Source organism: Brachyistius frenatus, unplaced genomic scaffold (genome assembly GCF_029030835.1).
Source record: "Brachyistius frenatus isolate BFR_SWC_R1_liver_20210118 unplaced genomic scaffold, ASM2903083v1 Contig_210, whole genome shotgun sequence".
Classification (NCBI taxonomy): Eukaryota; Metazoa; Chordata; class Actinopteri; family Embiotocidae; genus Brachyistius; species Brachyistius frenatus.
Genome location: NW_027210809.1, coordinates 514,740 through 537,500, shown reverse-complemented (window position 1 = coordinate 537,500; position 22,761 = coordinate 514,740). Strand labels below are relative to the sequence as shown.

At 43.3% G+C, this 22,761-nt stretch overlaps 1 protein-coding gene across 1 annotated transcript in view; it reads right to left on the bottom strand.

Moving 5' to 3' along the window:
* The window catches only part of LOC138633150 (thyrotropin-releasing hormone-degrading ectoenzyme-like), a 107,959-nt gene that overhangs the window by 29,924 nt on the left and 55,274 nt on the right, over window positions 1-22,761 (bottom strand). The window contains exons 6-10 of the mRNA XM_069719226.1: window positions 11,561-11,674; window positions 6,483-6,620; window positions 6,003-6,068; window positions 3,419-3,484; window positions 2,843-3,021 (exon numbers count right to left, since the gene is read on the bottom strand). Coding sequence (XP_069575327.1) covers window positions 2,843-3,021; window positions 3,419-3,484; window positions 6,003-6,068; window positions 6,483-6,620; window positions 11,561-11,674 — 563 coding nt within the window. The remainder of the gene's footprint in view (window positions 1-2,842; window positions 3,022-3,418; window positions 3,485-6,002; window positions 6,069-6,482; window positions 6,621-11,560; window positions 11,675-22,761) is intronic.

The window sequence follows — 22,761 nt, the reverse complement described above, 5'->3', positions numbered from 1 at the left end:
TGGCGAAGTAAAAGACAGCCGAAGGAAGGGACGGTGTGTGTGTGTGTGTGTGTGTGTGTGTGTGTGTGTGTGTGTGTGTGTGTGTGTGTGTGTGTGTGTGTGTGTGTGTGTGTGTGTGTGTGTGTGTGTGTGTGTGTGTGTGTGTGTGTGAGGAGGTGGGGGGGTTGACGAAAAATGTCACCTTAACACTTTAAGTAAAAAAAAAATGCAACAATAAAGTTTGAATAGAAAGATTATCTCGATGAAAAGCCCCCCCCCCTCTCCGACTTAATTTTCTTTCGAGACTGCGAGGACTGGTTGCCGTGGCGATGTGACAGTCGGTTGGGCTGCGGGGGTAATTTATAAGTGGCTGCCTGTCAGTGAGAAGTTTCCTTCGTTAGTTGCGTTTCTCAACGGAACGAAAAAAATAATAAGTCACACGTCTTCAGACACACTTCAAGTTGTCGTCCAATTTATTCCAAAGAGGGCCTTTTAAAATCAATGTGTTCAGCGATTCGTTGTCATGGTAATCAACAGGCCTTATAGATTACATTATAATGATGCCTTCTCGGTGTCACTGATAAACTCTGTGGCAGCAGATTGAGCACACAGGACGACCATATATGGGCGAGCTGGGGAGGAGCGAGGGGGAGGATCTGACTGGGAACCGGAGGACACTAAGCCCCGCCTTCCTGTAGCGGAAACATGACTGCATCACACAGGTCTGTCAATCAAACTAACACGCCCTCAAACATACCACTTTTCGAGGCCTAATATCTCAGTAATGACGCCATTCGGGCCTCGGGGCCTCCGGGGTCGCTGAGGCTCCACCTGTAAACTACACTTGAAACTATTTCTTACAGCTCCTTCATTTCCTGTCATCTCTCTATTTCTTGATTTATTAAAGATGTTTCGGCTCAAAACCTCTTGAGAAAAATACACAAAAACTCTCAAAAAACAAACATGGGATCTGATTTTTGAAGCTTCTTTAACATCAATCAGACTTGAAACCAGCAGCGACAGACGTCTGAACTCGACAACAAAGATGAAATCTCATCAGAAGAATCATATAAAAAAATGCCAAAAGAAAAAAAAGTCGGCTGTTGAACATTTTTCAAATGAACTCGAACGGATCAGAAAAACTGCTCGTTGTCGTCGGCAACGACGCCGCAAACAACGATTTCAGAGACGATCGAACTACAAGAACGACCGGACGACGACGGTTTCAAGAAATCGGATCGTGTTCGAGTTTCATGTCGATGCATTTCTGTGTTTCTCAGAAAATCGGTGTTTCCGTGCACGGAAAGAATATTAAAGGATAAAAAAAGAAAAAAAAAGTAAGATAAGTCAATAGCGTGTAACACTGTGGGATCAGACAGCAGCCTCTGATCAATCCGCCGAAACCACCAAAAAAAGAAGCACAACAACAGCTTCTTTCCAACCCCGGGACCGTCGTGTGAACGCATCCTCATGAGACCCGGAGAGAGCAACAACAGAAAGAAGGAAGCGCAACTCCACCTACAACAAAACAGCTCCGACGGATCAGCCGACGGGACCTCGGCGGCGACTCGGAGCTCGAGTGGAAACGACGGAAGATGAAAGAGAAGAAAAACATCGAGGCAAAAACAAAAGAAAAGAAAAAAGAGGTTGGGAGAATGTGCTCGACGAGACGCCGAGGAGGTCAGCGATCGTAAACGTCGGCGAGAGAACAAACGTGACAGAAAGAGAGAGGAGGACAAAAAAACACAACAACAGGTGAAGTAGAAGAAAAGGAGCTGATGAAGTATTGATGGAGGAGAAAAAAGTGGGTCGATAAAACAGTGACGAGAATAAACTCCAGAGGTTGCGAGGGACGTGAATAAAACATGGCGTGAATCAAATATAAATGTAATATAAATGATGTAAAGCAGAAAAAAAAAAACTCATAAAAAGTGCTTCTTCAGGAGAAAAAGAACCAATTTAGCGCTTCAACGAAACAAAAGAGGTTCAGGAGGAGCGTCGACTCCTTAAAATGAGGAAAAGTTAGAAAAAAAAGAGCTTTATTTCTTTAAGAAATCTCCCAAATATTTAATTCATACTTGAAATCAAAGATTTCTATTATAAATCCTAAATAAATTGCATGCGACTGGTTGTTTGGGAGTAAAAAGCTTTTTTTGGAGAATTTAATGCTGATGACTAGCTGCTAACGTTAGCATTCTCACACGCTCACGATGTCGCGGTCGGCGTTTTCTGACCACGGGAACTATTCTTCAGTTAAGTACCTTTTATAAGTTCCTATGACTCCGCTTTGTGGTACTTTTTTTTAAGCTCCTCCCCCCCCTGGGTAGGAGGAGGAACTGAATTGTAGTGTTTTTCTGTTTTCCCTCGATGGACCCTCGTAAGAGTGAAATAAAGTTTTCACTGAATTAAAACTGCACTTCATCTCTTTTTAATGTCTTTCTGTCGGATGTGCTTTTAATTCTTGAACTCAAAATTCGGACCCGATGAATAAACTATGAGGAAATCACCAGTTATCAAACACGATCCACCTGAATCGCTGAAAGTTTGAGGCAATAAATCCAATAATTACGGAGATGTGTCAGTCGAGCGTCGGCTTCAAATTTCAAAATAAATCTGGTCAGTAGTTGTTGGAAAGTAAGACAGCTGCATCATTAGGCTCCGCCTCCGGTGAGACAGAATTCAAACACATTTTCACTAAACGGGAATATTTCAACAAATTAAATAAAAGCCTGCAGATGTAAAGATGATAAGTTCTAATTGTAACTCGTCTCTATGAAACCAAAGTTGTCTAAAAATGTCTTATTTTGTAATTTTTCATTTGACAGCGGAACAAATGGAAAACTTTTATTTTGAAAAGTCTAACCTGTTGTTTTTCCTGCCTTCCTCTCCGTACAGGAAGTGCTCCTGGGTGACGGTGATGTAACGGGTGGGGAGCTGCTCCGATTGGTTCTTGCTTATGGTGATGACGGGGTAGCCCATCTGAAGAGTCCACCTGTCCATCATCTCTCCGATGTTGATGTCCCGCCCCTCCGAGCGCATGGCCTGCGACGCGAACACGTAAAACAACAACAGTCAGTCGTAACGATTAACTCGGCATCCCCGAGGTCCATAACCGTCCTAACGACTCGTCAGTAACCAGGTGAAAGGTCATCGCCTGTTCACGTCGTTAGAGAGAGGAGTGACCTTCAGGGTAACTGGAGCTCTGATTGGCCGGCAGCTAATTAAACAGCTCTTAACGAACAGCGCTAACGAAGGCGACGCTAATTAAGCTTCCCGCATGTCGGAGAGAGAAGAGGAAGACGAGCCGAGCCGCCGTCTGTCGGTGGCGTTACCACGGCGACAAAACTCTGTGTCATCAAAATGAGTTTTAACGAGCGTCTGTCCGGCCCTCATTAGGACGGACTCTTTACAGACGGACAGACGGACAGGTGAGGGTTACCTGGGACAGTTTGCTCCACAGGTCGTCTCTGGCCGCGTTGCTGTACATGTGACTCACCAGATAATCCTGAAAACAACAACAACAACAACAACAACAACAACAACAACAACAACAACAACAACAACAGGAAACAGATCAGAGGTGACAGGAAGTGACGTCGCTCTGCTGTCTCCTAGTTCAAAAAGTTGGCAAAAAGTTTGTTTCCAGCCTGTAACTCTTCATCACCTCCTGTCTCCTCCCAGTCACAAAAGCCCCTCCCACTGCGAGAGGGGCGGGGCTTAGGGCAGCCCAGAGGCTGCTCCGGTTTACAATAAAACAAGCAAAGGAGGCAGATAACAGAGAACACCTACAGAGACACAGCTGTAATCTGTTCCCTCTGAGTGCATGTGTGTGTGTGTGTGTGTGTGTGTGTGTGTGTGTGTGTGTGTGTGTGTGTGTGTGTGTGTGTGTGTGTGTGTGTGTGTGTGTGTGTGTGTGTGTGTGTGTGTGTGTGTGTGTGTGTGTGTGTGTGTGTGTGTGTGTGTGTGTGTGTGTGTGTGTGTGTGTGTGTGTGTGTGTGTGTGTGTGTGTGTGTGTGTGTGTGTGTGTGTGTGTGTGTGTGTGTGTGTGTGTGTGTGTGTGTGTGTGTGTGTGTGTGTGTGTGTGTGTGTGTGTGTGTCAGTCATTTGTCAATGAGGCGAGAAGAAACTCTTTATTGGAACAAGATGACACTCGTGATAAGAACAGAGAGCGAGCCGGCACTAAAGCTGATAACACACACACACACACACACACACACACACACACACACACACACACACACACACACACACACACACACACACACACACACTGCTCTTAGCTGTGAGTAATAACGAGACAGAAGAAACCAGCAGCGGTTCTGTTTGTTATTCAGATTTAAAACCTGTTAATGAAGACTTGTTTCAACACATCTGGACCTTCATCTTCATCACCAACACATCTGGACCTTCATCTTCATCACCAACACATCTGGACCTTCATCTTCATCATCAACACATCTGGGCCATCATCTTCATCACCAACACATCTGGGCCTTCATCTTCATCATCAACACATCTGGACCTTCATCTTCATCACCAACACATCTGGACCTTCATCTTCAGCATCAACACATCTGGACCTTCATCTTCAGCATCAACACATCTGGACCTTCATCTTCATCACCAACACATCTGGACCTTCATCTTCATCATCAACACATCTGGGCCTTCATCTTCATCATCAACACATCTGGGCCATCATCTTCATCACCAACACATCTGGGCCTTCATCGTCATCATCAACACATCTGGGCCATCATCTTCATCACCAACACATCTGGGCCTTCATCTTCAGTCTCCTCTTCATCTTCATCTTCCTCAGCTGTTTCTTCTCTCTGAGCTCATTTTGTGTCTTTGAGATCAAATCTACGTCTAAATAAATCCAGACTTTCTACATTTTCTTCTTCTCAGACGTGAACTGACGTAACTTTCATAATCAGGTAAAACTCTAAAAGTTCTTAATATTCGCAGCACTAACTTCTACATTTATTGACTTTTCCTCCGTTCAGATTTAGTTCAGTTGAAGTTTTCTGTCACCAACAAATCGTCCAGATGAAACTCCGTCAGGTTGTTTTCTGCTCCGTCACAACTTTTCATTTTTCACTCAGCTTCTGATTAGAGTTAAAAAAACAACAACTTCAGTGACGAGTTCACGACGGAGAGAAGCTGAAATAATGTTGCTGTTATATAGCTTAGTGTAACACACACACACACACACACACACACACACACACACACACACACACACACACACACACACACACACACACACACACACACACACACACACTGCTGGATCAGCAGTGTTTTATATAGAATCGGGTTCGCAGTGTGTTTCAGGTCACTGGCAGTTTCTGTGGGAAAATCAGGACAAAGAGTGTGTGTGTGTGTGTGTGTGTGTGTGTGTGTGTGTGTGTGTGTGTGTGTGTGTGTGTGTGTGTGTGTGTGTGTGTGTGTGTGTGTGTGTGTGTGTGTGTGTGTGTGTGTGTGATATTTCTGTGACTCTATCCGGAACAAAAACTTAAATTTAACCCACTTTCCCGTTACATCATATGACATCATCTTTTACAGTAACTGCAGGTCGACTTCTTCCAGTTTTATGGATTAAAATAATCAAACAGTTTTTCCAGCAGAGTCTCTGAATGATGAATAAACATCACGCCGCGGCGTCGTTACGTATTCTGCTGCGTTTCAAAGTCATATAAAACAAACTCGCGACTTCTGTCAAGTCAAAACGGATTATTAATAACGAGAGATTTCAAGAGAAATAAAAAACACACAAAAAAAATCTGTGTCCCCAAAACTGCTTTAATATTTTATGTTTGATTCGTGTTTTCAGCCAGATGTTGAGTTCTTTCTTTGAACTCGTCCCCAAATAAACTGAGAGATAAAAAAGAACATGATTCCAGGAAGTTTTCTGGCGCGTCGTTACACTCGAGGATTTTATTATTAATGTTTGACTGGTGTCGTGTTCGTCTATAAAGTTTATCAGCGGTTAGCCCCGCCCCCTCCCGTCAACTTACATTGAGTCCCTTCTGGAACAGCGGCTGTCCCATCACGTTCGCCAGCATCCGGATCAGCGCCGCCCCCTACAGGCAGCACGGAGAAACACACGGCAGTTGATGGTACGACCACATCTCTGGTAATGAATGTTTATTAACGACCACAAAAACTTTTTATTTAATTCATAAAGAAAGCTTGAAAGAGTTTTTTTTTTAAATCCTGAGTTCTTACAGTTTAACACGACTCATCAAAGTCGGAGGAACGAAAAAATATAAAAGTGAGCTTTTACTTCCAAACTGGAGGCGAACCAACAAAACAACAAGTCGAGAAGAAAAACAGTCAAAATTAATCTGTGAAGATTAAAAAATAAGAAACTTCTGGAAAAGCTGATTGCTGATTGGCTAATTACACACAGGAAGTGCCGGAGAAGGAAGTAAAAACAAAACAGACAGAAGAGGTGAAGGATTTCAAAGTAAAACAGGAAAACAGACGTGACGTACTTTTTTGTAGGCGATCCAGTCGAAGACGCGGTCGATGTCGGTCGCCTGCTCCACTTCCTGGGAGATCGGGTGGGAGGAGCTAAGGCCGTCCAATAGCATCACCTCGTGGAGGACGTCGGTCAGGAAGCGCTGCTTCTCCTGAAAACAACCACCGTTTGGTTTTTATCACCGCGGCGACGACCTTTGAGAAGGTTAACCGTCGTTTGGTTCGGTAAACAGAAGGTTTAGTTTTGCTTTTAGTCGAGTTCATCTTCGTTTATCGTGACCTTTTCTTTTATTTCCTCCTTTTATATAAATTTCCCGATTTTCACTTTTCCTGAATTCATTCTTTATTTTTCTCTTTTCGTCCTCTCGATTGTTTCTTCTTATTGCATCTATCTTTTCATCTCCTCCTCCTCTTCCTCCTCCTCCTCCTCCTCCCGTCTAGTTTTTTTTAATAGATGTCTGCAAACATGCCGAGCTTTAACGAGCTCCGTCTAAATCACCTCTCGGGGATCAGGCTTAAATCCGGAGAAGTGCGGCTCTGTCTAATTCCTGGATTACAGTGTTTACTACGGAGATTTGTCTTTTAACGAAGCTGCGTCTCGTTCGCCAACAAGAACCGCCGGCTTATGAAGTTTCAGTCGTTAATGAACAAGAATGAACAATATCTGCGGGGATCCGACTAATTCTTGGCCCGATGTAGCTCCGTTGTAATTCATCGGATTAGAGGGATGTCGACGAAGCTTTAACGATCCGCCGTCTCGTTAAGACTAAAGTTTCTGGAGATATTAAGTTTTTTAATTAAACAACAGAATCAACACAGGTTTTAATCTGACAGTGTCTGCTGGGAATTTCTGAAAAAAAGAAACCTAAATCTAATTTCCATTATTAAGATGTTATGTTTCCTGAAGCTGTCTAATATCTGGTGTGATGGTTTTTTTTAACATTTTTATTATTTAGCAGGCAGAAATGAATTAAATGTGTTAAATATGCACTTTGTTTTCAAATAAAATCTTTTGTTTTTGACAGGAGACGCGCACACACACACACACACACACACACACACACACACACACACACACACACACACACACACACACACACACACACACACACACACACACACACACACACACACACACACACACACACACACACAGAGGTAAACAGATCGTGTGTGTTAATTACATAATTAGTTAATTAGTTAAATGGCACATTTGGACAAAACTAATATTACTTGGTGAGAATTTTTTTTTATTAAATCAGACTAATTGAGTCATCAGCTCTAATTAAGAGAGACTTTAATTCACCTGGAGAGAGAGAGAGAAAGGTGGGGGGGGGGAGGGAGGGGGTCCATCTGGTCGTTATGGACCAGATGGACCCACATGTGGAGGCGACGGCTACAAAGGCCGACAGTCAGCGTATACACACACACACACACACACACACACACACACACACACACACACACACACACACACACACACACACACACACACACACACACACACACACACAGATGGAGGTACGGCGCTGCATTCAGGAGCAGCTGCTGAACTTTTTGAAGCATCTCCTCCTTCACCTCCGCCCCCATCACTCCTCCTCCTTCTCCTCCTCCTCCTTCTCCTTAATAATTGTGGATAATGTTGTATTTTTAACTTATGTTACATTAATGTAACGTAACAACCTTATGAATGACTTTATTATTCAAAGGAAGGTCATTTTTAATTTCTTAACTGGACGGGTTCTTTGAACTTTAACAACGTGGTACAACTGAAACTGTTCCATTAAAAAAAATTTAAAAAAAAATCCTAATGTGCTAATAAAAGCAACAAAAAAAAATAGCTGGAAATGAAGTAAAAATATAGAAAACATCTGTTTAAAATGAGAAGATTCAGCTGAAAACATTAAAATATGCTATTTCTATATTGTTGAGGTTTGCGTTGACGTAAACACTCGACCGTCTCCGAAACAAGAAGAAGAGTAAAAACGAGCCAAACATCCGTTTGGTTCTTTTCCTCGAAGCCGAAGAAAAAAGATCAGCTTTAAAAAATAAAAAAGTTTTTTAAATGAAATGGAGCCGATCCCGAGAGGACACATTAATTTATAATCTCTTCTGATTAAGGAGAAGACTTTGATAATGTTGGAGAATGAAACACGAGCAGATTACAAGATAACTGCTGCTTCACGTTTCACGTCTTATTTATCCTGAATCATGTCGAGGAGGAAGCAGGCAGCTCCTCCTGAGGAGCAGGAGGAAGCAGGCAGCTCCAGCTCCTCCTGAGGAGTAGGAGGAGGAAGCAGACGGAGGAAGCAGACAGCTCCTCCTGAGGAGTAGGAGGAAGCAGGCAGCTCCTCCTGAGGAGCAGGAGGAAGCAGGCAGCTCCAGCTCCTCCTGAGGAGTAGGAGGAAGCAGGCAGCTCCTCCTGAGGAGCAGGAGGAAGCAGGCAGCTCCTCCTGAGGAGTAGGAGTAGGAAGCAGGCAGCTGCTCCTCCTCCTGCTCCTCAGGAGGAGGATGTTTAATCCCTCCGGGGTGATCCGGGTCGCCACGTCATTATCCTCCTCCTGTATAATCCCTGCAGTGCATTCTGGGTATAAAAAGCACCTTGATTGATTGGAAACCGTCTCATGTCAGTATTTAAAAAACAAAAACAAAAACCTGCATCAGGAAACGACTGATTTCAGCGTCGCGTTCATCTTTGTTCGGAGAAACACTTGTTTTCTATTAAAGCGTCCAGCCGAGCAGAACGACGCTAACAGGGATTTAAAAAGGCCACGTCGCTCAGTGTGTGTGTGTGTGTGTGTGTGTGTGTGTGTGTGTGTGTGTGTGTGTGTGTGTTTGTCTGTGTGTGTGTGTGTGTGTGTGTGTGTGTGTGTGTGTGTGTGTGTGTGTGTGTGTGTGTGTGTGTGTGTGTGTGTGTGTGTGTGTGTGTGTGTGTGTGTGTGTGTGTGTGTGTGTGTGTGTGTGTGTGTGTGTGTGTGTGTGTGTGTGTGTGTGTGTGTGTGTGTGTGTGTGTGTGTGTGTGTGTGTGTGTGTGTGTGTGTGTGTGTGTGTGTGTGTGTGTGTGTGTGTGTTGTAATCCAAAGTTCCTCCTCTGAGAAGTTTTCTCCGAAGTTGCCGGGGAAGTTTTTCAGGTTTTTGAAGAATTCATTTCTCATTTTATTGTTTGTGAATCATCGAGAACACGAAGCAGGAAAACACTGAGAGGAGCAGGAAGAAGAGATCGATCGGAGGGAGAGGAGGAAGGAGGAGGAGGGAGGTGGGAGGAGGAGGAGGAGAGGACGCGGTCAGGACTTCCTCCTCCTCCTCAGCAGCCACTTTTAACTTGGTTGTGATTCTCGCGCTGGACATCCAAACGTATTCACGGTTATGTAAAGTTGAACAGAACGAGGAGAGACGAGGTCAGAACGGATCGGCGGGAGGGACGCTTGTTTCAAATCGCTCTCATCATGTAGGAAGTGTTTTACTTCCATTTGTAAATGGACGCGCGTTGTTTTATTTTAGTGATTTCCAGATCATTCAAACTCTGAATGAACCTTTAATCTTTTGAGTTAATCTGAATAATTAAAATTCACCAGTTTTGAACTAAGTTCTTTGTTTTTAGGGGAAAGCTTCCTGTTCGTGCCGCTCTCTCCCGGTTCCTCCGGATTATCCTCAGACCTCCGTCAACACTTCCCGTCGGGAGTTAGAGAACAAGCAGCAGCAGATCTAATATCCTCCCGTCTGTTTTCTTTGTTCAAACCATCCGGCCGTCTGTGTTGTACTTTTGCTGTCTGGAGATTTTTTATGAATGTTTTAATGTGAAGAAAATCAAATTCATATCTGACCGCCGGAGACTTGAGCAGAAGCTCTGACTCACCTGAAACCGTCGGAGGGCAGAGAAATTGAATTTCATGAGCGAGCAGACGCAGCAGAACATCGGAGACGCACCTCGACGGGCCGAACCGAACGCGTTACTTCCTGTTTGTCGGCAGAAAACACGCGAGCGGCCGGTTGCTTTGGATTCAGAGCGTCCTGCTTTTTCCTGAAGATGAAATCCTTTGAGAAGATACTCAGATCTGTTTATTACACGTCTAACAAAACAAAAAACATCTGGTTTCAGTTTCATAAAGACATTTACGAGCTAGCTCGGCACTCAGACCCGTGTTTCCGTGGTAACACACAACAGATTGAGTTTTGGGCGAGTTGGTTTTCCAGCGGCGGACGAAGTATTCAGGTTTATTTCAGATTAAAAAGTTAATTTAAATGAATATAGCTGGAGTGAAATGTGCAAGATTTACATTTTTATTTCATAAAATTTCAATATTAAATTAAAGTACAAATACATCAAATTTGTACTGAAATAAATGTATTTATTTACAATCTACTTCTGCCTGCTTCGGAATAAATATTGACTTGAATTAATTTATATTAATTATATTGAGTGGACACAGCATAAAATTTAATCTAAATCTACATATAATCTTTAAATTTATTTATTTTTCATTAAATTCTGATCCAGAAATTTCTTTAGTAACTAAATTGGAGTTAAATCTACTTAAATACATTATGTTTGCTATTGATTGCACATAATTAAACAACCAAACGGTTCAATTACTTTATATTACAAAGAGGTTGATTCAACATATTAAATTAAATCAGAGATTTTAACTCTCAATAAATTAAAAAAAAAAAAAAACTCCTCGCCAACTTAAGTTAGCATAATTTTTTTTAGCCTTTGACAACATGAACGTGACCGAGAACTCGACCTGTCCACCGTTCATCCTCCCAAACAGTCCCAAAGGTGTTTCCCCCTTTTATTTTGAAAGGGTTTCATTTGAATATTTGTTTCTTTGCATCTTTTACTTGTGATTTTACACCAATTTTGCCATCTTGTCTTTGATTGTTCGGTTCACAGTGGGATGGAAGTTACTGTCGAAAGTTCAAAGAAAATTACCCCCCAAAAAAACAACAACTGCTAAATCAAAGCAATAAAAGTTCAAAGTGCAACAAGCTTCAAATTTCATCATGAAGTCTGTTCAGGTAAAAACAAAAAAGCCGATGAAAACCAACCAGGAAACATTCATAAGTGCCACAAACTGTCTTTTAAACTCACCATGTTCCACTTGGGGAAGAGGAAGTCGGTGCCGACGTACTCGAAGAAGTGAGCGAAACCTTCCTTCAGCCAGACGTCCTCCCACCAGACGGGCGTCACCAGGTCTCCGAACCACTGAAACACAGGAAGACGTTCGCTTTCACAACACGCAACATTTCAGGGAAACCAAGAAGAAAGAAAACAAAACACCTCCAGGACGACTTGGCGTCGCGATGCGACACCTAAAAATAGAAAATGAAGGAGGAGCAGAAAGAAGAGAAGCTGCAGAACATTTTTTTTGTCTCTTTGTGTCCTTTTTAATCTCGTTTGAGCTGTTTTGTGTAACTTTCTTTGATATTTCGCGGGTTAAAAGCCGGGGTCCTCCTGACTGCTGGTAATCCTCTCATGTCTACCTGCCAAGTAACAAACTGTGAAGCAGAAGGTGGACACAAACAAATATTGATTTAATTCTGCTTCTCTGTGTGTTTATGAATCTAATCATAAAAATCCTTCACGCACAGGAGGACGCACGTGTTCAGGTTCACCAGCCGTCCGCTGCTCGACCGCTGAATCCCGTAGATGGAGTCGAAGAATGAGTCCAGACATGAATACTAACTTCTGTCTCTGGCAGGTTGAGTGTGCGTCTGGGCGGGGATTCAAACCGACCACCCTGTGGGAGCTGGCGGAGCGTTTCGGCTGGCGGCTGCCGCTGCCTGGCTCCTCGCACACGAGCGCCGGTTCAAATCCCCGACGCGGGAGTTCCAGAGACCGACGCAATTTATGGAGCGCGAGCCGCTGCCAGAGGAAGCTGCGCCGCCGTCGGGAGGTCGCTGCTCCTCTGGCAGACTTCGCTGATGTGATGCTGAGTGCTGAAATAGGAAAAGCTGTTGTTGTCCTCTGTTTGTCTGCAGATGTTATGTTTGGGACTAATAACGGAAAACGCTGAAAAGACATTTAATGAGGTCATGAACGACTAAATACGGACGTCCATCTTTGAAAAGCTGCAGTATTATCATCACTACAACTGTTCTAGCTTGTTCGGAGCAGGAAGTGACCATATTTAGACGAGCTGGGGGAGGAGCCAGCGGTGGATCTGACCGATCTGATTGGAAACCTGACGATACTACGTCCCGCCCACCGATAGCTGTAACCTGACTGCACCACAGGCCTGTCAATCAAACAGACACGCCCCCCAAAACCAGGTCTTCTTGAATCTTCTTTTCTAATGAATGAGGGATTATTTTCAGATGGACCTCCAGAAAACTAAGAAGAAGGAGTGACTTTAGCTAACAACACCGAGATAACTGATGGACACATTTTATTCACTTTGGATTTGATGAGAGAAGTTGAATGGGAGTCTATGGAGCCGGAGCAGAAGTGTCTTAAGCTGCAATACCACCGAGTGCCACCAGAGGCCGGCTCCAAAAAGCCTCCATAGACTCCTATTAAACTTCTCATTAAATTCTAAGTCAATATTTTTATTTTTGTATCGTCAAGTTTTCAATCAGATCAGTAGGATCCACCGCCGGCTCCTCCCCCAGCTCCTCCCCCAGCTCCTCCCCCAGCTCCTCCAAATATGGTCACTTCCTGCTCCAAAATAAACCAGCTGATCAACTCAGATCATCTCCGAACCGATGTTGTACGATTGATGAAAAACAGAAGCTGGAGTGAATCTGTGTGATGTGAGAAACAGAATCGAGGTATTTAAAGGGATCTTCCCTGTTTAATTAATAAGGATTGTGATCAAAGAATCGAGCCGCCGCTGCGCTCCACGCCACAGTTTACATTCGATTCCCCTCCTCCTGCTCTGAAAGGCTTCGTTCTGGTTCGTTCGAAGCGGGTCAGCGAGTGCCCGCTCTTCATCGCTCTTCATCACGCTACTGCGACGGTTTTATTCCTGACAAAATAAAAAAAATATAATTACTGTAACACGAGAGTTTCTTTTCTGTTTTGGTTTCATGGTGACAGACTCAATGAAAAGAAACTAAACCTCTGCTGTTGTTACGTCTGTAGTAATTACTTGTGTCGTTAAATTTTAGATCTTTGTAAACACGCTCGTCTTCATTAGCTCCTCTTGTCGTTAAAAACAAAAATAACTAAAAACTCGCAACGCAAGAAATTCATTCCGGTTGCCATGCTTCCGCCGTTGCCATGGTGACGCACGTGCATCGTAGGTGGGAGTTCATAAACTACATTTATTTTGAAGTTCCTGCTACAAAATAATATCACAATTATATGAGGAGATATTTTAAATATATTTTATATATAAACAACTTGAATCAAACATTTAAAGATGCTTTTAATTCATTTTTACCGTCATCAGCAGATTTGAATGTGGTTGTCGTTTGATTTATACTTTTATTGTGTTGTTTTGATCATTTTAAACTTTAAAGTGTCTTTGAGTGTACGGAAAAGCACTATAAAAATAAAATGTATTATTATTGTTATATTGTTTCAGACAGTTATGTTTTGATCACTTTAAGTCAAAGGTCTTCAGACAATGAAAGAAAGCTAAAAGAAAACAATGTAATCTAAGAAGTCAGCAAACAATCAGATGACTCAAGAAAGAATTAAATCTAATTAGAAAACAAATGAAGTCTTGAAAATGACTTTTTATTTCTGTTGTTGTTGTTGTTCATTTGTTTATTTATGTGGTTGTGCTCTCCCGTGTATTCTTTTTAAAAATTATTTCTGGATTTATGACGCCGCACCGTTTCACATGCTTCTCAAAAAACAATATTTTGAAAATAAATATAAAAATGAACCAAAAACGAAGTTAAAAAGTTTGCGTATTTGCCGCAGAACAATCAGGAAGGTTTTCTAAAGTTAGCGACGGGCCGCTAACGAAAGCGCGGCATAATGATGCAGGTGATTCTCTTCGGGCTTTAAATCGTCCCGTGGACACAAACGGGAGTTTCGGCGTCAACAGGCGGATGTTTGGAATTAGACGGAGAAAAAAGAAAGAGAAGGAAAGCCGAGCGCGAAGGCCGGAGGTCAAAACTTGGAAACACGTAGCGGATGTTTGTGGACGGTGTCGTAGACGAGCGTTCGTAGCGGCGGCGGGAGCACCGAGTTCCTCCGGGGGGAATAAACTGCGTCGGCACGGCGACGTACAGTCACACAGCAGTGATTTATTTCGCTGGCAGGCTTTAAAATAATAAATTCAAAACTGATCACGTGATGAATCCGAACCGACCTGCTGTTTTTCTTTTTCCTAATTTGTTTGAGCGGCTCCACCTCCGGTCCTCCCCTCCTTCACCTCCTCCCCTCCTTCACCTCCTCCGCTCCTTCATTCCCTCAGAACAAAGCAGATCTGAGCCTTTGATCACCCCCTCCCCTCCTCCCTCCTCCCCTCCTCCCTCCTCCCCTCCTCCCTCTGACCCTCACTGATAAATATTCATCCCTCTCTCCGGCTGAGTCAGATTTTCGCTCACTCTCTCTCCGTTTGTTGGACGGAGCTCCTTCGCGCCTCCTCGACCAGCCAACTCCAAATGAGTCTCGCTTTGTCGTTTGGCACGAAAAAAAAACAAAAAAATGCTTGTTTACATCAACACATCTGCGAGAATATCGAGACTCTTCGACGGCGTCTTCGACTCCGAAACCGTCCGAGTCTGAAATAAAAGCAGCGGCAGTAAAACTCTCCAGCCTCCTGCTTAATTAATGCTGGTGTGTGTCTGCTGTCTGGCCGGGAGATTTAACGGCGGGCCGGCGGCCAATCCGCGGCAACTTTAGAGAACTTGATGTTGGATAAGAGCCGGCGCTACAGGCTCCGGCAGGAAATGAAAAAAAAAAAAGAAAAAGATGCTGGCGTGCATCTGGAACAAGTTGGACCAAGAACAAGAATTCTTCGGCGTCCAGCTTCGATACTTTCACGGCACCTAACGGATTTGTTCGGTGTCAAAGATGCTTTTTTATTCAACACTAAAATTTCAATACCGGCGCGGCATCAAACATTTTTATTTTTATTTTAAAAGACAAAACTTTAGTTCTGTTTACACAGAAGTGAAATATCATGGATGTTAGAGTCCAACGGCAGAACGTCGCTTCTACTCGGGCGACGATCCGCATCAAAAAAAGTAACGACATCTTTTTTTTAACAGTACTTCTTTTTTTTGAGTCACTTATTTGAGTTGTTTTTAATTTACTGCTGACTGTGCAACAAATTGCCCCCTTGGGAGGATAAAGATCACCTCGAACCTTCAATCTCAGTATCGATATCTGATTTTCATTCTGAAAATTTCTCTTTAGTCTTGTTTTCCTGTCAATCCTGCAGCACTCCGATTATCTAGTGTGTGTGTGTGTGTGTGTGTGTGTGTGTGTGTGTGTGTGTGTGTGTGTGTGTGTGTGTGTGTGTGTGTGTGTGTGTGTGTGTGTGTGTGTGTGTGTGTGTGTGTGTGTGTGTGTGTGTGTGTGTGTGTGTGATGTTTAAATTGTTATGAAGCCGGTTTGCTAAACTAATCTGTCACAACCATGAAACCTTTGATTTACTCCAACAGAACCGGAGAGCTCACTGCTTATCAGTGTGTGTGTGTGTGTGTGTGTGTGTGTGTGTGTGTGTGTGTGTGTGTGTGTGTGTGTGTGTGTGTGTGTGTGTGTGTGTGTGTGTGTGTGTGTGTGTGCTTCTTTTAATGTGTTTTGTCAATTAAACTGAGACAAAAAGCCAAATTAATCACAGCAAAACACTTTAGCCTGAAGACGCAGACTGAAACACTGAACTAGATATGACACCTTTAATAAGTCCCGACTCAGCCCAACAACCACTCCACTCTGGATTAAATATATAAACAACATAAATAAATAATCGTTCATGTTCAATAAAATATGAATAAAAGTACACTAGGCTGAATGGTGCTTTCATGATTTAGAGGAGAGGGCTTGTGTGTTATTCTGCATTATTGTTGACAAATCCCATGAAAACACTAAAACCAACAATTTATGTCAGTTTCTAAAAAACCTTCCATCCAGATTTTTCTACTGTTTCTGGAGCTTTTCAGCCTGAAACCCGCTGGTTCCTACTGAGGACTTTATCAGAAACATCTCACCATTAAACTCTACTCAGTTCATGCATGAAGCCAGGGGAACGATTACGTAACATTTAAAGAAAATCCCTCCAGGCGTGCCTTAGATGAGGTGAATGTGTTGAATTTGGGCTGCTGTGACCTCGACCTTTGACCTTTGACCATCAAAATCAAATCAGTTCATCTTTGGTATCAAATGAATGGTTTTGCCAATTTTGAAGAAATTCCATCGAGGCATTCTTGAGTTATTGTGTTCACGAGAACGGGATGAGACTTCCTTTTCCTCACAAAGCGTGTAAGAGAATCTACGGTGAAAAATCTAGAAAGTCTTCTCCAGCCAGTGTTTAGTTCGTCCTTTCAGGGGTCCAGTAGACCCGTTGGCAGCTCTACGGAAGTGGACTCAACATTCATACGCCCAGATGTTTACACACTCGTGAAAACATCAAGTTCTGCCAGTAGATTCATACTGAAGCTTTAAAACAACAGTTAGCTTGAAGTCCTGAATCAGGTTTCAGACCTGGTGACTGTTGTTGTTGTTCAGGACTATTTTCAGCTGTGGATGAGTCCACATTCGGTGCTCTAGTTAGTATTTATGGCAGCGGGATGGTTCATAGTAAAGACGCAGCCTGTCAGCAGGTGGAAAAACACAGAACAGGGAAATGAAATATTGTTTTTAACCCCGTGAATGTTTCCCCCATTATTTAAACCTCCTTTTAGCAGAGCACACATTATCTCCAAATCTCCAAATCTGGCGGTGTTTTTAAGATGCAAATATTCCCCGTCCCTCCCTGCTGCCTGTCATTGACTCCGCTGCCTCAGCACCACTTCCTGTCTTTTCAGCTCCAACCATCGACAACCAGCTGAGGCTCAGATGGCGGAGCAGGTTGCCCACTAATTAGGAAGGTTGGCGGTTCGATCCCTCGGTTTGTCCTGTCCGCATGTTGACGTGTCCTTCAGAGACGCTGAAGTAGCTCCGGATGGCAGGCGAGCATCTCGCGTGGTAAACAGGTTGCTTTTTACAAGTTCAGAGCTTCTTCTTCTTCTTCTTTTTTTTTTTTACCCTTCCCAGCATGCACCTGCAGACTCCAGCGGCGGTTCACGATGTTTTTCTCATAAAGATGGAGCGATAGACTCGAAACTAATTACGTATCTACGTTTTGTTATCGGCCTGAATTGTGCTTTTTTTTATATGGAGCAAATGACACAGGAAGTTAATAAAAACTGATGGCCCCGCCAAATTAAGAGCGCTGAATCCTTGTTTGGTTTAATATTCGATGCATTAACTACGACTAATATATGCAATATATTTCACACTTCCATGAAGCATCACTGTGTTTGCGCTTCATTATGGCTGCTTAGATCAAGGTACATGATTAAATGTGTGTGTGTGTGGCTTATTAGTGAGTCGGGACACACTCCTGCAGCCATTACACAGTGGGCGATCACACACACACACACACACACACACACACACACACACACACACACACACACACACACACACACACACACACACACACACACACACACACACACACACACACACTCGCAAAGAGAAACACACATGGGGTGTTAGATGTTTGTTCACGGCCTGTTAATTAGTCTCGGACACAAGCAGGAGGCAGCACAACACACACACACACACACACACACACACACACACACACACACACACACACACACACACACACACACACACACACACACACACACACACACACACACACACACACACACACACAGCTAAATATAACCATATTCCTCTCACAGATTATTATTGATTAAACCCTCCCGTCCTTCAGCAGCACACGAGGCTGCAGGTAGACGGCTTAATAAAGCATCTGAAGGAAATATTTCCCTCAGTACTTCTCAGATATGAGAAAAAAAAAACATTTCACAAATGTCAAATTAATTGTTTTTGTTCCTGTTTTATTCTCGGAACGAGCTGATACGTATATTTTTTTACCTGTCGAGTTTCGACATTATTTGTTTGGCAGAATAAAACAATAAGAAACTTGTTTTTTCTTTGTTGCGTTTTCTGTCAGACAACTAAATGGGCGATGTTCATGAAATTCGGGCTGATTAATTCGTGCGATTCTTCTTCGTAACTCTGAATGTAGGGCAGGAAAATAAGTCACTGCGCTTCGTAGTGCGACTGCGTTCACATGAAAAGGAGCAAACAAGTGATGCCCAACACTAGTTTCCTCTTCAACACGAACCGGCAGATCGGGAACATCAGGATAATGACTCCTCATGACTCTGGTGAACCTCCGCACTCTTTTTAAGCAGCATTAAGGTGACATTATCATCCTATCAATTAGCATCGTTCACGTTGAACTAATCAGGTTGGTTTGTGTTCCTTTCGGATTACAAAGACGCAGAAACAAACTGACTAAAAAGAGGGAAGAAGAGCTCAAATAAAACCGGGCAGGGAAGGACAACGAGGGACAGGTGAAACTAATCAGGGTGGGTGCCGACAATCAATAACCAACCGTGTTATGATGGTACAATAGTATGATATAGGTCTGTCACCATGGTTACAATAATAACTAGGCTGTTAAGGTTTGGGTTTTATAGACCCATCCGTCCACCCCGACCTCCTCCCCGTACCTCTGTAACGGTCAACGCTAGATTGGATCAGCGACAGGGACACTCTGCCTGCGATTGGTTGTTACGTTGTGGGAGGGGTTTAGAGACCAGCTGACTGGCAGTGGGTAGAGATTAGCGCTCAAGTCCTCGTATGTGGCCAATAAAGCTGATTCTGATTCTGATACAACACAAATGACATAAACAAGCTGATAATTATTTACAGATTTTTCTATATTTAACTGAATTCATCCCGACAGATTTATTGCGATAGTTTATTCTTGTTCGAGACAAAAGGACGTGACGAGAACAAAACCAAAAAGTTCCTGGACTTTTTTTCAAAATAATTTTTAGCTTTCATGGACTTCCCACATCGACGGCATGCTTCACTACTGATGGTCAGGAGGTCAAAGGTCAAAGCAGACTGGAAAACGAGCAGCAGACGGAGAAACAGATCTGTGACTCGGGCTGAAAGCTGAGTGTCAACGTGAGTCAAATATAAATTACAGAGAAGGAGAAGAAGAAGGAGAAGAAGGAGAAGAAGGAGAAGAAGGAGAAGAAGGAGAAGAAGGGGTGAGGGACAAATAAAGAGAGAGAGAGAGAGAGAGAGCGGCCGAACAATGAGATGATTTATGGCTCCGTGTATTGTAATGAACTCTATGCAAACACGGACCGCAGTAATAAATTATCCACTTTGAACCAAAACATTGCAGAGAAAAATATTCAGGCTGACAGCTACAACACATACATACAACAAGCAGTGTGTGTGTGTGTGTGTGTGTTCTTGTCCTCCCGTCCTTACGAGGACCGAGTGGAAAAATGGGCTTACGGGACAACAGACATGATACCGTGTGAACCTCTTCTTCTTATTTTCATAATAAAAGCGTCTTAAATGTCTCTATTCTGGATTCTAGGATCGCGATCGAGACGGCAGCTTGTTGAAAAAAAAAAAATACAAATAAAAAGTGAAGCCTGCTCGTATGGAGCTAATTCTCTGCCAAACAAGCAAAAAAAAAAACATGTTTTACGAATGCCCTACAATCCACCAACCAAAATACATATGTAAGAATATTCAAGGCTAAAAATAAAAACTAGAAAATAAGCTGCGGAACGAAGCGTCCCCACTTTGAAGTTTCTCTCCTCACTTCAGGAATCAAACCAGATAATGAGGACACATTTTTTTAGCCATTAAAATGTCTTATAATCACTTGATCCGAGGACTAAAACCACATATAAAAATGTTCGCAGTCTCAGGGTCTAAAAAAAAAAGAAGCGACTGCAGAAGTGTAATACCACTGATGGCCACAAGGGGCTGGCTCCAAAAAACCCTCTGTCTTCAATAAAATAAGCATCAAATTCTTCAAAGTCAAATATTTTCCATAAGTCTTCAAATAAATAATTCCAGCATTCATTAAATATTAGGCCTCAAACATATGTTTGGGGGGTGGAGCTGTTTGATTGACAGGCCTGTGGTGCAGTCAGGTTCCAGCTGTAGGTGGGGGCGGGACGTACGTCTTCGGAGAGCGAGTCAGATTCACTGTTCACAGTTGATTAGATATTAGGGCCTCAAAAGGTGGTCTGTTTTGGGGGGCGTGTCTTATTTGCGGATTGGGCGGGGCTTAGTGTACTCCCCCAGCTCTTCCAAATATGGTCACTACGGGCTCCAAAAAAAACAAAATGGCGACTACTGAAATGCCAAACAGCTGGGCGGTTCTTGGCAAGGAAGCATTTATTTAAACTCTACTTATTAAATTGACACACAGCGCCCCCTGCTGTTGTGGAGGTCGAATTTGTTAGAAAATCTTCAGTTATTATGGATTTAGCCAGAAAATTGACGGGATATTTTCCTGTCGTCGTAGGAGAATTTTTGCGTGTACTTTTAAGATACGCTGCATTTTTTTTCTTGAATCAGAAATATGTCGTGAGTTTGTTCTAAAGTTAGAAAGTTTCCTCCCTTAATCAGAAAGTGAAGTGCAGTCGAAACACTGTCTTCTACTGCTCATCCTCTTTTCTACCAAATCCTCATTCCTCAAACAAAATGTTTGAGTTGCCGTCCTGACGACTTCTGTGAGCACCTTGTTGGAAACCGGAGGAGATAAATCACATCAGACTGACGCGGGATAATCTGCTGTTGTAGATTTTCCTCCTGAAATCTGCAGGATTACAGTCAGGCGGAGTCGTTTTCTCGGGTCAGAACCAAACCAGCTGAACTAAAAAGTATAAGAAAGAGACAAAGTTTGGGTCTCTTGAGCTCTTCAGACGCGAATAAAACTGTTACTACTCCGACCAGCAGGGGGAGCTGTAGGCTGTAGGAGCTCTGAGGATAACTTCAGATGCAATGACATGATTGACAGGTGGGAAGAAAAATGCTGACACGGAAAAGTCTGAAATACAACTTGTTTCCTGAAAAAAAAAGTTGGATCAATGTTTTCTGTCGTCGCCGTCGACGACACAAACTCCGCCCACGCCTGAGAGGAAGATCGGACCTCCTGCTGGCTTTCAAGTGTCTGATTCATGCGGTTCTGGTTCCGGTTCAGGATTTACAGTAAAGAATGCAGAACCGCCAAAGTGAATGTAAACAGTTACACAAATGTGTGTCGAACGCGTTTCACTCTGCTGTCAGCGCGCCAGAAAACACACCGAGCTGCTTCCTCCTGCATATGGTTGCATTAATGTGTATGTGTGTGTGTGTGTGTGTGTGTGTGTGTGTGTGTGTGTGTGTGTGTGTGTGTGTGTGTGTGTGTGTGTGTGTGTGTGTGTGTGTGTGTGTGTGTGTGTGTGTGTGTGTGTGTGTGTGAGATCAACAGATGAAGAGAGTAAATCTGTTTTCCTGAATCTCGTCCCAGTGTTTTTCTTTGTCTGTTTTAATTAACCGACAGCTGATGGGAATAAACTGAGCGTATCTCCTGGCAAACACTATCCTCTGTGTGTGTGTGTGTGTGTGTGTGTGTGTGTGTGTGTGTGTGTGTGTGTGTGTGTGTGTGTGTGTGTGTGCGTGCGTGCGTGCGTGCGTGCGTGCGTGCGTGTGTGCGTGTGCGTGTGCGTGTGCACTGACTTTAACCATTTAGTGGTTACAGTTATTCTGGTATTATCAGACCCAGTTTCCCTGCGTGTCTTCGTCTCCAGTCGTTGGGTTAATTATGAAACTATTGGAGCCTTTAAACCAATCAGCATTGAGCACCGTACGACACATGTTGGACGTTAAAACCAAGCGGCGACCATCAGTGATGTCATCAGCCATCAGTGATGTCATCAACCATCAGTGATGTCATCGTTGGTTTGTGAACGTTATGAATCCTCCAGTTCAGATTCTGTCCGTCACCATCTTGTTAGTTCGGAGCGGTTTGGAGCAGGAAGTGACCATATTTGGACGAGCTGGGGGAGGAGCCAGCGGTGGATCTGACCGATCTGATTGGAAACCTGACGATACTACGTCCCGCCCACCGATATCTGTAACCTGACTGCACCACAGGCCTGTCAATCAAACAGACACGCCCCCAAAAACAGGTCTTCTTGAATCTTCTTTTCTAATGAATGAGGGATTATTTTCAGATGGACCTCCAGAAAACTAAGAAGAAGGAGTGACTTTAGCTAACAACACCGAGATAACTGATGGAC